Source organism: Aulostomus chinensis, chromosome 15 (genome assembly GCF_037954235.1).
Source record: "Aulostomus chinensis isolate RoL2024-O1b breed Wild chromosome 15, RoL_Achi_v1.0, whole genome shotgun sequence".
Classification (NCBI taxonomy): domain Eukaryota; kingdom Metazoa; phylum Chordata; class Actinopteri; order Syngnathiformes; family Aulostomidae; genus Aulostomus; species Aulostomus chinensis.
Genome location: NC_141334.1, coordinates 1,264,101 through 1,278,513, shown reverse-complemented (window position 1 = coordinate 1,278,513; position 14,413 = coordinate 1,264,101). Strand labels below are relative to the sequence as shown.

At 47.0% G+C, this 14,413-nt stretch overlaps 1 protein-coding gene across 7 annotated transcripts in view; it reads left to right on the top strand.

Moving 5' to 3' along the window:
- The window catches only part of cadm1a (cell adhesion molecule 1a), a 330,811-nt gene extending 316,619 nt beyond the window's left edge, over nt 1–14,192 (top strand). For all 7 annotated transcript variants that reach the window (XM_086225948.1, XM_086225944.1, XM_086225943.1 and 4 more), the window contains 2 exons: nt 11,850–11,978; nt 13,857–14,192. In XM_086225948.1, the coding sequence (XP_086082074.1) occupies nt 11,850–11,978; nt 13,857–13,975 (248 nt within the window). In that variant the 3' untranslated portion in view covers nt 13,976–14,192. The remainder of the gene's footprint in view (nt 1–11,849; nt 11,979–13,856) is intronic.
- The last annotated feature ends 221 nt before the right edge of the window (nt 14,193–14,413 follow it).

Genomic DNA, 14,413 nt, shown 5'->3' with positions numbered 1-14,413 from the left:
CTCTTCCCGAGATTGTCCATTTCCTTCTAAAATAGGCCAGGTAGAGGGGAAGAGGTGTGGAGGGCAGAATAGAACAAATTAAACATTCAGCAGAGAAGAGAGGAGGCCCAGAGATGAGCTGCCAGTGGTCTGCAGGAGTGGGTGTCGGACTGAGAGGAGCTGGAATAATCAGACAAAGGGATTGATTTTATTATGCCGGCGGATAATAAACACAACTGCACTTGGGACTCCGGGCATCTGTGGAGGTACAAAGACCTGCAGAATTAAAGGTGGAACAGTAGTTGCATAACAGTGGTAGTGAGCAGCTCTGACTGGAGCTGAGTGGAGTCGTGACGATCGACTCCAGCGAGCGAAACCTGCCCTGTTGCTAACAGAACCGACTAACAACCGACGGCTAAACGGTCCAAAAACGTGTCAAGGTCTTCATCAGCTGGAGTCCACGCCTCCTTTATCAGCCGTACGATCGACACGTTAAAAGAAGCTAAGATGACCCTGATGCTTCCCTCAGATGAGGACATTCCAAGTGTTCCCAGCAGCAAAAGTAGAGCATCAGGATATAAAGAAAGTAAACGTGATCCAAAGGTACACATAATAGGAAACACAAAACTAAAACTGTCCATAAACAAGGAAGTCCTAAAGCAGGGGTAGGGAGCCATGTGCCATGGAGAGGTTCTCCTTCCAACCCAACACTTGAACAGGTGATTCCACTGATTAACACACCTTCAGCCACAGAAGAGTGTTAATCAGTGGAATCACCTGTTCAAGTGTTGGGTTGGAAGGAGAACCTCTCCATGGCACATGGCTCCCTACCCCTGTCCTAAAGTATCAGTTACATCAACAAAACGCCTGACAGGTTGGTTGTTGTATGCAATGGGATATTTGACGTGAAACAACCGACCCAGACAGAGGAAAAGAGAAACTGGAGCTTCCAATATCAGGAGCTTTATTTTATGACCAACTGCTGTGTATTTTGTGTTTAAATGCAGCCCCTGTCGAGCTAGAAAGGAGACAAGAGCAGGTTATGGCTACTCAGGCAGGCGACTCAGAGGCCTTCGGTGTCTCCGGTTCAAATAAATCAGGAAATCGACCGGTGAATCATAACTCAAGTTAGACACGGTGAGGAAATGTCCTCTGACTGGACCTCAGTGAAGGAGAATTGGAGACGCGAGTCACAGCCAGCTGGTCCAGAGGCTGCAGACCGTGGTTCTCAAGCCTATGTATTATTTAGTTGTTAATTGGGCCGCGGTGACGTCATAGCTGGCCCCTGAGGCAGCAGTCAAACTGCAACTCTGAAACTTAGCGCATTAGCAGTTTCTCAAGAGCTCGTAAAAATGTTTCTGCAAGAATTGAAGAGGCCTGTTTTCGTCCCTTTTGATTGGATATTTGTGGCTGTGCACGGACGCCACTCATGCCAAGGTAAATCACCGGACTCGTTTCCATCAGAAGTGGTCCACAGCTTGAATGCAGCCTTTTCATGTTCAAGCAGCCTTCGCTCCATCCCCTCACTCATAATGAAAGGGCATGCAGGGGGAGATGTCAGCTGCTTTAGCTATCGGCTGCACTGACTAATTTCCTATTCGTAGAGGTGAGCGCATCTGGAAAGGACACACCTGTCAACAGGGCTGTCAGTGCGCGGCGGAAAGTCGTGGGATAATTGAGCCGCACTCAGAGATCTAATAGTGGAGCAGAACGCGCCAGCATAATGGCCAGTTTGCTCACAGCGGGACTGCGGCAGGTGGAGCACAGGACTTTTCCTTTTCATCCAAGGACCAAGCCGCCGCATTTAGATGTCATTAGAGAGACAAAGCATTCATTACATGACAAGCACACAATGTGGTCAATTAGCTCCAGGTATTGACACGCAGCCAATGTTCCTCAGACGCTTATTCCTGCGTGGGGCCGCCGACGCCGGACAACATCCACTGTCAGAGGAGAACTTTGATGCGTCATCCATCTGGAAGACACTTTGAACATTCAGAGTTGTTGCTGTCGTTGGAGGGCCCGACACTCACAACCCTCAGGACCGCACAGGCGATGCCCCCACAGCGTGACATCATCATCCGTGTTGCTGACAGCTGCTGCTTTGGTCCGGTGATGAATCGCGTTGGGAACTAAAGGTCTCCAGAAATGTAGCCTGCCGTATGTGATGCAGTCGTTTCCAGTAGAACCGATGTTTTCAGATTGAAGAACACTCGTGTTCCTGTTATGAATCCAGCTAAATTTTGGAGTTACGTTCCTCCATGAACGAGCCACCGGGAGACGAAACATAGAGCTCTCGCTGGCGGTTCCTTGTGCACTTTGTGTGTGTTTTTTAGAGTTGGACTTTTCAATGGAGTATTAGGTGCCCGTTATTGTGTGACATTAAGCGCCACAACTCTTTCATTGATAGATCTGCAGATTGTTTTTCATTTGATGGCTTCATAGTTCTCTCTATAGAACAGGGAGACGGGGCCAGGCGGTTCCTCTGATGTCATCCTGAAGCATGTTGCTCCGTCTGGCCAGCCGAGCTACAAACGCAGCTGATTCTCACTTTTGTAACAAAACTGCCGAGTTACGGTGCAAACTGGATCTGCTGCCGTGACTTCAGCAGGGTTCTGTTGTGCGTGCAAGGCGATGAGGCTCATGACGTTCCAGCGGGATGCTGACGATCCCTGGAACGTCATGAGCCTTCCTCTTAACCTGGTCACAGGGGCCGTGTGGTTGAAGCCTGTTGGAACAATTTCTTCTTTTTCTTTTTTTTTCTTAAATTTCATCAAAACATGCAGAGGACCTGAACAGACCGGTACTGATATTTCCGAAGAAAAGAAGCCGTTTCAGACGGAGAGAAGTCAGACGACCGTTTTGGAACGTACCATCAGTGCCTCGGTGGATTCCTCCATTTAAGATGAGGCGTGTTTGTGTGTGAAATCCTGCCTCTGGGGTTTCCTTCAAATGAGCCACATATGCCACATTAATTAGTTTCTGAGTACGGCAGGTGACAAACAGCCCCCCCCCCCTTCCGTCTGAAGCTTTGTCTGACTATCAGATGATGGACTCTCCTCGTAGACGGCGAGGTGTACATTCAGCAGCTCTCATCGCTCCCTACAGATGGAAGGTGATGTGGCTGCGTTCTTCTCACCAGAACATGGAGCTTCTGTTCTGAGGTGAATTTTAAAAGGTATTAATTCTATGTTAGGACTTTTATATAGTTCTGTTTTTACTACATAACATACTTGCCCTGTAAACCTTTATGGGTTTTTTTTCAATCGTTTCCATGTCATGTGACTTCGGGATTCAAAATCTCAACCAGCTGCTTCGACTGCAAACACCAGACGCGCCTCTGCTTTTCTGCCTCTTGTGTTTCCTCCAAATTCATTGTTCTCTCTTTCATCTACTGCAGAAATTCTGCGTTCTTTATGTTCTGTGGCTTTCCAGTCATGTGACGTCGGGACTCTAACTCACTGCCAGCTATTCATGCTGGAGTGGAAAAATAAGACACACTTGAAAAATGCTACACAAATACTGATGATTTGTCGGATTGTGTCACTGAGCGTTAGCGTTGGGTGAACATCCAAAAACACCATTTTGTTCAAAAAGATTCCAACAATCATGTTGGTGATCGCGGTTGGAATTTCCTTTTTCATGCTGAACTGTTTGCTCTTGGCCACAAGATGCACACAAATCAGTGCGACCATTTCACATCAAGCAAGACTGTCAATCATCCCCATCTGTTGCGCGTCGCTGCTACCTGCTGAAATGAGACACCTGCACCATCAGAGCTGCCTCGCGCCAACTGCTGCCGCATTCTCACAAGTGCTGCTCAACTCGGCGCCCGTCTGGTTTGATGTATGAATGATGAGAAGAATCGTTAAAAATAATAGTATGTCTCATTTTACAGTGTAACTTCATCGCTGAAGTAGTTTCTCCTGATTCTGAAGGCTAATCGTCTTTTGTGAGGAGAAGTCGGTGTGTAATGCTCCAATATCCTTTATTATCATGGAGCGTGTCTGTAGTCTAGGATGGCGTGGAGCAGGTGAATCAGGAACCTCATTTACACTTGAGATTATCACTAAAGCAGCATCTGTGTATCAGACACAGGCGGCAGTAAAGGCGCACAAATGCGCTGGAGTCAGAATGAGATCAGGGAAAGCGGAGCACATCTGGAGACATCATGTGACATCAGCCAGGTGGGAATCACATCTGTTCTGGCTGACCCGCTGTCATCAAAGGGAACAATCATTAACCCGACACGGTGAGACGTTAGCAGCTATCTCAAGCTGTCTGTCAGGAAGCTAACAGGGTTAGCCACGCGGCCTTTTTGTTGAAGTTGTTTTCTTGTCGTCTCGTGCAAAGACGGGATCAACCGTACGTTTAGTCTTTGTCCAAGTCGCCATCGTGGCTTAATTACTGCGGCAGCATTTTTATTCATTTTCTTACAATTCAGTCAGAAGAATCTGAGCTGGAATCACCAGGCTGCGTGATCTCAGTGGCTCACTCCTCGACCTCTGACCCCCACACTCAGGCTCACGCGCTGACGTTTCCTCCCTAGACTGCCGGGCTGATTTCAGGGGTGGACCTGGTGGGATGAACCGTGAAGTGTTCATGTAAACAGCGTGACTTTGACCGGAGCCTCTGCTACAGTCTGTTCGCTGCATGTATTTAAATGAAGCCATTGTCTCGGGCTTCTTTTCCAGGATTAGCCCCTCATTTCCTTGGCAGCGTTCCTTCACCCAGGGCTGCGTCTGCTGTGTACACAGATCTACGCAAAGCCCCTAATGTCATTTCACTGACACTTTTCTGTCTCATCACGCCAGAATACACACTCGCTGCGATGTCGTTTTTATCAATATGCCAAGAACTGGACTTGACTTTGGGCGTTTGTTTTCATCAGCGCCTTCCTTCTCTCTTTGACCTTGATGAGATTTTGTCTCTGGATCACTGAAACATGCAGCATGTACAGGAAATTAAGCCATAGTTGCAGCTCCATTAGGCCAGTTAATTGAACATTGTCCCGGTGTTCATAATCAGGGAAGAAGCAGTGTATTCACAGTAGTATGACGGCCTCGGGAACGCTAGCTGGTTGCAATCAGACCTTCTTCAGGTTCTCTTTTCCCTCCGTCACGTAACAACCCCATATGGGCCATTTGAAAACACCCAGCTTCTGCTGCAAGTTCAGACCGGCCACGGCGACGGCCGACCAGTGGCAGGCTTCTCAGTCTTGTTTGTTTTTAATTTCCCGTCTTTGTCTTTACTTCATTTACTCAAAGTCTCTCTTTAGCCGATTTGATATTTAGTTGGATGTATTTGCGGCACACAGCCGGACTGCTGAACTGACGCGGTGCTGACGGGAGCGTCACATTCAGCTCTTGCGGCAGTCCAGCGTGACGTTCTCGTTTGGTCACCGTGTCGATCACTGAAATAACACAATTTATTCAAGGTACAAGCTAGCTGCCAACAAACAGACAAAATTAGCCTCTTGCACCAGGCTAATTGGTGGATTAGCAGCGTGGAATATTCAATTATAGACATTAAGGTGAGATGGCATTAAGTTTGTCTCCTCATCCGTCCAGAAGTGGGTTGTTTCGGCTGTAGTTGCTGTGCACTGATGGACTTCCTGCTGGGAACACCGGGCCAGTTCTCATCCTGGAGGGGTTCAAACACACAACCCAGCTGGCTTTGACAGGTCCAGTTTTAGTCCAGCTGATGTGATGACAGGTGAAGTCCAGGTTTTTCAGACAAACATACAATAAATCTGCTGTTTCCGCCTTCAAGTGAATGTACTGGAACGTGAAGACTGCCAGTCACTTGTCTGACCTCAACTCACAGAGCTCAGGGTATCACCAGATGTTTGATGTTCGCTTAAAATAATAATAAAAAAAAAAATCATGAACACGCACAAACGAGCCGGGCGTCTTGTCACCTTTCACCACCTCAATCATAAATCCTGAGGAGTTTTTCCACCGCTGTTGAAATGACCGCAGCAGGATGTAGCTCAGTGATGGCGGGGTGGGAGGGGAGAGACAGAGAGTGTGTTTTGGGGTGGGGGTGATAATCACGCATGAGAGAGGAAAAGGTAGTCTAGTGGATGGAGAGAAGCTCCATTGGGTTTCTTTTTTTCCAAACACTGTCCCCATTAACAGGACTGATGTGCATCTCCGCAACGAGCCCCAAACTCATTTGGCCTTGGGAGCCATGGAGAGTCCTCGACGTGTTGGAATAAGTCACTCCTGAGACCACTAAAAGCCATTATTAGAAGGTGTTTATCGAGCTCGCCATGGCCTAGATACAGTGTAATATCCTGAGAACAGTTATAGCCCATAATTATATTACGTTTTGGATGAAGACTGGCCCTGATTAGATAAATGATGAATGGCTCCATTAGAGGAAAAAAAGGTGTGAGGTTCCTTAGCAGATCATGTACTCTTGGCTTTTTATTGAAGGATTTTGAACATTTGCTTTTCCTCCTATGAATACAATGTTTGGTACCAAAAATGGAATCATACAGACACACAGCAAATGTTAGTATTAAAGCTGGAAAGCCACAAAATAACCACGATATGAGTTTATATAATTTGTTGTTTTATCCAATGAATTCGAGAGGAAATATCATCTGGATGTTTAGAGCCCAGAAATCTGGTAATAAACAATAAATGTGCTTGCCAAGCATCTCCGTTCAGTCCAGTGTTTGCCTGGAGTTTGCTCCAAAATCCTCAGGCTTGTAAAACCAAGCTAACAGGCTACAAGTGAGCTAACAGGCTATCTCTGCAGCTCTCCATGTGGATATTCCACCATGAAGGCCTCTAAACCAGACAGAGCCAGCCTGTCACCTGGTTAGACCATTGATCTGCAGGAAGACCAGGAACACCATGAACAGGGAAAGTGTGCGATGTGTGCGCATGCACTGTGTCGTATTGAAAAAGGGCCAAGTTTTTGTGTCTCACTTGCACCCCCTCAACTTTATGGAAGTGGCCTCCTCTGGTTCCTCTGGTTGACACTAATTCCAGAGCGGTGCTTTCGCTATTTCTTGCGCAACCGAGCATTTCAAGCCCAGTGACCAGGCTGAGGTGAGCGACGAACGTCCCTGATGTCATTGTCAGAGTCCTAATGTTATGAAACTGTTTTTAAGGATTTGATCTTCTTCTTTATTTGACCTCGTAGCCGTTTTCTCTCCGTGTTTTAATAGCACTGTCTTTTCAAATGGAAACAGTTTCTGAGGATTTGAAGAAGACTCGTGTCCCGAGTCATTCTGTATGTAAGCAGTGTCACGCGCTACCTGAGCAGGCGAAGGTTTAACTGACATTTTTAAATAGGTTCAATGAATAGGTTCAATGGGACTTTAATTACATTCACTCTTTAACCGAGAGTGTTGTGGGCAATGGAAGTGGATCTTGACAAGGCAATGTGCTCTTATGACACCCACCCACGTCGAGCTGCTGAATGTCTGATTGCCCCTCTATCTGCAGGCACCATGGGCACGCCGGCAAAATCGCTAATGCTTAATTAGCAGATTAGAAGATCCAATTAGAAGATCTCCTCTCTCTCAAATCAAGCCTCTGTCAACATGTCCTATGAAAATGAGATACCCTGCCTTCCCACATTCAACGTTGGTTTCTCTTCTTGCCAAAATGACCACTTTTGATTGACTGTTGCAGGCTTTGTTTAGCCCCGTGGACACCTTTGTCTGAAGCTCATTCCAGATTAATCAAGTACATTTGAACAGGACACTGAGCTGTGAGTCTGCAGTGAGATAAGTCTGCCACGCACCACTTAGTCCAGTTTAGGGAATGTGAATGCAAGCCTGTCATCGGACGTTTATTTCAGAGACGACAAAAGAGCCCTCTGAGCTAGCTAGCTAGGAGCAGTCTGACTAGCTCGTCCCAGACAGGCTAGCTTGTCGCAGCTCTGGAAATCATAAGAAACTGCATGTCTGTTCTTATTATGTGATTATTTCGGCGAATTGTTTGAAAGTTAAGAACAATAACATAAACTAGCTTCCCTCACAGAGTGAGATTTCCCCTCGTTGCTTTGCAGGAATCTGGAGCCTCAATGACAACATGGCGCCGTGGCGGGGAGCAACAGTGAGGTTACCCTCTGATATCGTGGCCGAGAACTCTTCCAGATTTAAAGAACTGGTTAGAACCCTCACAACGGGATGATTTGTTGCATTGATCTGCAGTGCTTTATCGACCTGGTGTTGCCATTATTACCGACATTACAACAGCACAGTTATCCCTGGAGCGTCGTGTTTCCTCAGACGCTTCGCCGGCGGTTCGATCCTGAGCCGGCGGCGGTCAGTGGCTTTATTTTGCTGAACAACGGCAGCGTGTTCCTGGAAGAAGACTTGATGAGAGAACTGAACCAAATGTGCCATAAAACAGTTAGCGATGGAAAAGAGAGAGCTTAGACGAATGCGTGTTGATTGACAGTATGATTGGCGGGGGGGGGGCAGCGGTAGAACTTGAAGGAAACGATCCTTCAAGCTTCAGTCGCCATGCTAATGGCCACCTGGCTCTTTCACATAGAAATGGCAGCAGCCATTAATGGCAAAGCCTTGTGTCCTCTTTGCCTCTTCTTTTGCTCTTAACCCAGCTGGATGGAGGGATCTCTCCATCTTGAAGAGGAACGACATGCAAGAAAAAAGGAAATAACCAAATTGCCTTGAATATGCAGTCCTTTGATTGCTAAAACAATGACCCGTGCAATTTGACGTTTGACTCAGTGTGTGAGATAATAACACAAATGTACTGTATTTCATTTTGTGACAGTAATTGCTCATAAGTGATACTCGCTGATATGACAGGAAAATTGCTTTATGTGGTATCACTGAAGCTGAGTGCTTCCATGAAGTGACAGCGCATGCTTCGCAGCTGCCATCCCCACCGTGAAGTGGGTTTTTAAACAGCACTTTTTGGTGTGATTAAGGCAAATGTTTTTCCAAAACCTCTCAGGGTTGCGTTGAGATGACGTATAGGCGAGTTCACCTCATCCTGCTCCTCAAAGAGCTTCAGAGGAACAACGTCAGTAAAATCAGGAGACGGGAAAACATAATCAAGCATTCCGAGTGCGGACAGAAACAAGAATAAATGGAATATTTTGAAGTGAGACTGAAGAATTTGTCCTTAGACGTCAAACTGATCGACCAGTAAAGTTGAGAGCTCTCGGAGTCACCAGAGCTCCTGACGGAGTTACTGTTCCACAGTATTTGCTCTCATGTGTATATACATACATACACGCACGCACACACACACACACATATATATACTGTTTATATATACATATATACTATATATATACTATATACTATATATATACTATATATATACATATATACTGTATATATACTATATATACATATATACTGTATATATATAGTATATATATACTATATATATATATACACAGTGTATATGTATATATATTAAAAGTACATGACTTCTCAGTGAAGTACAGAGGGTCGTAAAATGAGTCGATGACATCATATCTATTAATTAGATGCCACCTGTAATAAAAAGGAGATTAGAGCTTCTGGATTAATTAAATTCAGTCTCAAGCTTTATTTCAAATCCAGCGCAGCAAATGAATGAAACGTTTGCTAGTTATTGCAGACGGAATGAACAAAGTGGGTCAGAGGAGTTTGGGAATCACTCCAGTGAGAGGAAGTTCACCTGTAACCCCCCGCGGATTAGCTTTGATATTCATATATTCATATTTTGATATTCTTGTTTGTGAAGCCCCAATCAGGTGTAGGACATTAAGAAAATGCCAAGCACCGGCCCAGTGGAGGCTTGATCTTGATATTTTGGCCAATCCGTGTTCTTGTTTTTGCCAGATGTGACCATATTTGGTGGTGACGGCGCAGAGCCATGGATGTGTGTCGTTACACTTCTGTCATGAATTCTGAGTCACCACAGTTTCCAGAAGAGCTGAAACTAGTGATCAAGACCGTAAACTCACCAGGAAGTTGTTTAGCAAGGTCATAAATCAGTAAAGTCAGACTTCTGTACTGTTGGATTTCCTCCTGGAACCAGTGGTGTTGCCCCCTGCTGGTGTTTGGAAGGAATGTGTCCATGTCTCTTATTGGTTTTCTTTGTGATGATATAAAATCTCCTGTCACTAACGTGGCACCTTGCTGCTGTAGATGTTGAGGTCAAATGTCTTTCCATTGGACTGACCACACACACACACACACACACACACACACACTCACGCATTCGGATGCGTCCTCACCCTCCCTCCCTCCCCAAAGCCCACATTAACATTGTAATGGGAGAGTGTGTTAAAGCACAGCTTTAGCGGCTGGCAGGAGCGATGGGATGTCAGAGGGATTGCTGCTCACTTTAATTGAATCTGCCCGGCACCAAGAAAGAAAATCTGAAGTCAGAATAACCTATTAGATCTATCAGGTGAGCGTTTTGTTGAGTTTGACAGGCAGCAATGCCCCCCCTCACCACCACCGCCCCACACACACACACACACACACATACACACACACACACACACACACACACACACACACCACCCCCACCCCGTCCCTGTGGGTTGGGTAACACAGGTGGGCGACAGCTGATATCATCCCTGATGTTTCTCTGTCTGTTTCCGTGATTCTTTAATAAATTGTGGCCTCAGATCTCTGGAGCGTGGGGGGGTCTGCTTGGAAGCTCCAGCTAATAGATGGTGGGGGTTGATGGTGGGGGCTGATGGTGGGGGTTGATGGTGGGGGCTGATGGTGGGGGCTGATGGTGGGGGCTGATGGTGGGGGCTGATGGTGGGGGCTGACGGCTGAGACTCGGCGGTTGTTGAGTGTCCTGATGACATCACTGTAAAGCCCTGGCGACCGATGTCAGGGAGTTACTTGCTCTGCACCTGCTGCTTTTAAGAAGTCTTTGGGCTTTCAATGTGTCATGTGACGGATGGGGGAGGGGCATAACGATCTCAAAAAGTGTTTTCATGGGTCGCAAAATAAGACATCAAGTGTTTGAATTTTTTCTCGAGAGAGAGATGGACACCCAGGGCTTGTGGGCCTTTAACACAGCAGGTGAAGTTCAAATGTGGTGGCAGGCTGCTGTCACGTTCCGTTATTAACTTCTGGGTCACATGGGAAACCTACCTGAACCAGGTGAGCCGCTCCGTATCTCTCAATCCGCCTCTCTCTCTCTCTCGCCGTCCTGTAGCGCCGTCTGCACCATTGATGAACAAATTAGCTTTTCCTTTGTGCCGTGAAAGACCAATCACGTCCACAAACGGACATTAACTTTGGGTTGTCATGGATCCCTACACTTGATCAATAACTTTCACATAGAATTAAAGACCAGCGCTTCGGCTGCTTGTCGTCTTTTTTGTTTCTTTTCCTTCTGCTGTGGATGAAAGCCGCCCCTCCTCCCTCAAAGGAGCACAGTAACTCGTTCATGCTTTTTGTGCACATTGTTGTGTAAAAGTGTCTTGTATAGATTTTGTCTGCAGTCTGCATTCAGCTGATGTGAGACGCGCGTCTCCATCCAGGAAGGTCAGAAACAGCGGGACTTCCTGTTGTCCCTCCCAGGTTAAACAGCCGTCTGGATCCGAGTGAGTGGTTGTCAACAACCCTCACAGCGGGAGACGGAAGTTTTGCTCTGGTATTTGGATTGGAATCTTCAGTTTGAACATTGGTAAAAATTAAAAAGCAAACCAAAACAGATTAATAAGTCAAATGAAAACACAAAATAAATTTCTGAGAGCAAGAATTTACACGTCAGAACCAAACGAGAGAGGCGCGGCATCATGACCCGGTTCACCGATTCACTGAGTAAACCAGGCGCTCCTGCTTCCTCCGACTTCAGTCCAACGGTGACCGGAGAGAAATAATGGCCAGTCTGTGTTTCTGCTCCTTTCAGACTCTCGAGCTGGGGAGGGAGCGCCCAGAACGGTGGACCACGCCGTCATCGGAGGAGTGGTCGCTGTGGTGGTCTTCGCCATGCTCTGTCTACTCATTGTCTTGGGACGCTACTTTGCAAGACACAAAGGTGAGAAATCCTCCATAACCAGGATTTCAGCTCTTACGCTTTTACCAGGCTGTCTGTCCACATGTGTTGGCCCTGCCATGGACTGGTGACCCGTCCAGGGGGAAGGCTGCTGGGATAGGCTCCACCCCCACCACCCTGAACAGGAGAAGAGGGAGAACATGGAGGGATGGAATTGTTTGTCGTATTTTCTTGACATGATTTAAGACAGTACCAGACGCAGAGCGTCCCTGTCTCCCTTTGTTTCTTTTGTAACTTGTTCTGTTGTTCTGGTGTTCCCGGTTACCAGTGGTGAGTAAAATGACATTCTTCCTGCAGTCTGATGAATATCAGGAAGTGTCTTGTATGCTGCCCTCATAACGGACATAATTATAATCTATAACGAATTTCACACTTTAAAGTTTCGCACACAGGATGAGAGGAAATTGGATACAGAACTTTAAATGAGGCAATTTAAAGGTGCAGAAACGTTTTCTTGTTATCTGCTGAGGGCGGACGCCTGTCAGCTCTCAGTTGCTGGAGACGAGGAGTCAGGATGCGATGCGTGTGTTGGCTCCCGGAAGGGGGGGGGGGGCTGTAGGTGGCTCAGGTTGGTGATTCCTCCGGTGGCCTGTCACCGTAAACCCCCACAACTCTCACCCTCTCGGCCCCTAAACTCTGGCTTTGCTTGTGTCACGACCGTCTGTCAGTAACGGCTTGTAGCCGACTATGAAGTTCAGCCCTCCCTCCCTCTGCCGACGCTCTCCATCTTTGGCACCACAGAGGAATTGAGGTCGCGGTTTTCCTAAACTAGCCCACTGCCTGCTCATTGATTCCTGATGATGGACGTCTTGAATGGCGTCACCCAGCTTCCCCCTCGGTCGCCAACCATGAAAACATTCAAACCAGTAGTTTGTCATTTGAATTTGTTTTCCAAACCGAATCTAAAGTTTTGTCTCGAGCCACAAACCCAGTGGCACCTGAGGGGTTTGACGCAAGCCTCCAAGGTTCATGACCATCCCGTCAGGTTCGCTCGTTACGAAAGTGGTCCTCATAGCAGGGACGGACCATAACATCTCCACGGCAACGGGACATGAATCCACCTGCCAGCATGAACGCCAACATTATGCTAACAAGATTCAGAGTAAATCAGGATGTTACTTGGTACACAGGACTTATCTGACACCCAGCAGCCAATCAGATGCGAGTATTAAACTTAAGCGACGCTAAGACTTGTTGACGCCCAGATACAGTTGACCTGCCGTCAGGTCACCGAGTCCTGTGAGACCAGAACATTCATGAAAGAACAAACTGTCATAAAACTCTGAAATGAGGACAATGAATGCCGAGGCTGCTGCGCTGAGAGGAATAAAGAGAGAGAGACGGACAAAATTGGATTCTACCTGAATGAATCGCCCGCCGTCGTTCTGGAGCTGCGGCGCCAGTGGCGGCCGCGTTTCTGTCGACTCAAGCAGCATTTGTGCTTTTATTTTTGAGGCAGGTCCCTTCCTCACACCATGTGGAGTATTGCCTTCATTATCAGCCTCTGCTTGGAAATTAGGTTTGAAGTGGCTCGCGAGTTCCTTTTTTTTTTCCTTCCCGGAACTTGACAAGGTTAATTTGAAGGTGTGAGGCGTGCTCTTCTCCACGCTCAAGATCATTTCAAAACCCTGATTTCTGTGTGCCAATCTTGAATGGAGAAGAGGGGAAATGATGTGTAATCTGAATATTGCAGTCGGCCGGTGGGTTTGTGTAAAAGGCCACATGGTGAAAGATTTACATAATTAGGTGCTGCGGGATGTAGGAGCACATTTTAATCTTTTGTGTCATCGAGGCAGCAGGCTATTATCCAGTCGGTGACACTATCCTTCATGGCCTCCTCCTCCTCCTCCTCCTCCGCAGGTACCTACTTCACTCATGAAGCCAAAGGAGCAGACGACGCAGCGGACGCAGATACAGCCATCATCAACGCAGAGGGTGGCCACACCAACTCAGACGAAAAGAAAGAGTACTACATCTAATCCAAACAGGCCCCTCACCCGAGTGTCCTCTTTGGGACATTGAGCTGTTTTTGGGGCCGGGGGAGAGCGGGAGGGGGGACAGAGGAGGTGACGATGGTTCGGGATCGCGTCTAGTGAGGAGAGATGGAGGCTTACAGAAAGGCCCGTTGTTTAGTCTAGTCTGCAGATGTAGGTGGAATGTTTTGTGTGTAAAAAAAACAAAAAATAAAACAAAAAAAGGACAAAAGTGTGTGTGGGGGTGGGGTTGGGGTGGGGGGTTGGTTCTCTAAGGAGGGGATGGGTTTGGGGGGTTGCCAGATGTTGCCAGAAATCACTGTAGAGAGCTTCACCATTCAGCACCTCCCTAACTCCTGGTACCAATTTGAGTTTCTTCAAACATTTGCAGAAAATTCTGTGCCTTGTTCAGATTTGTTTGGTTTTTTTTATCCCTCGGTCGGA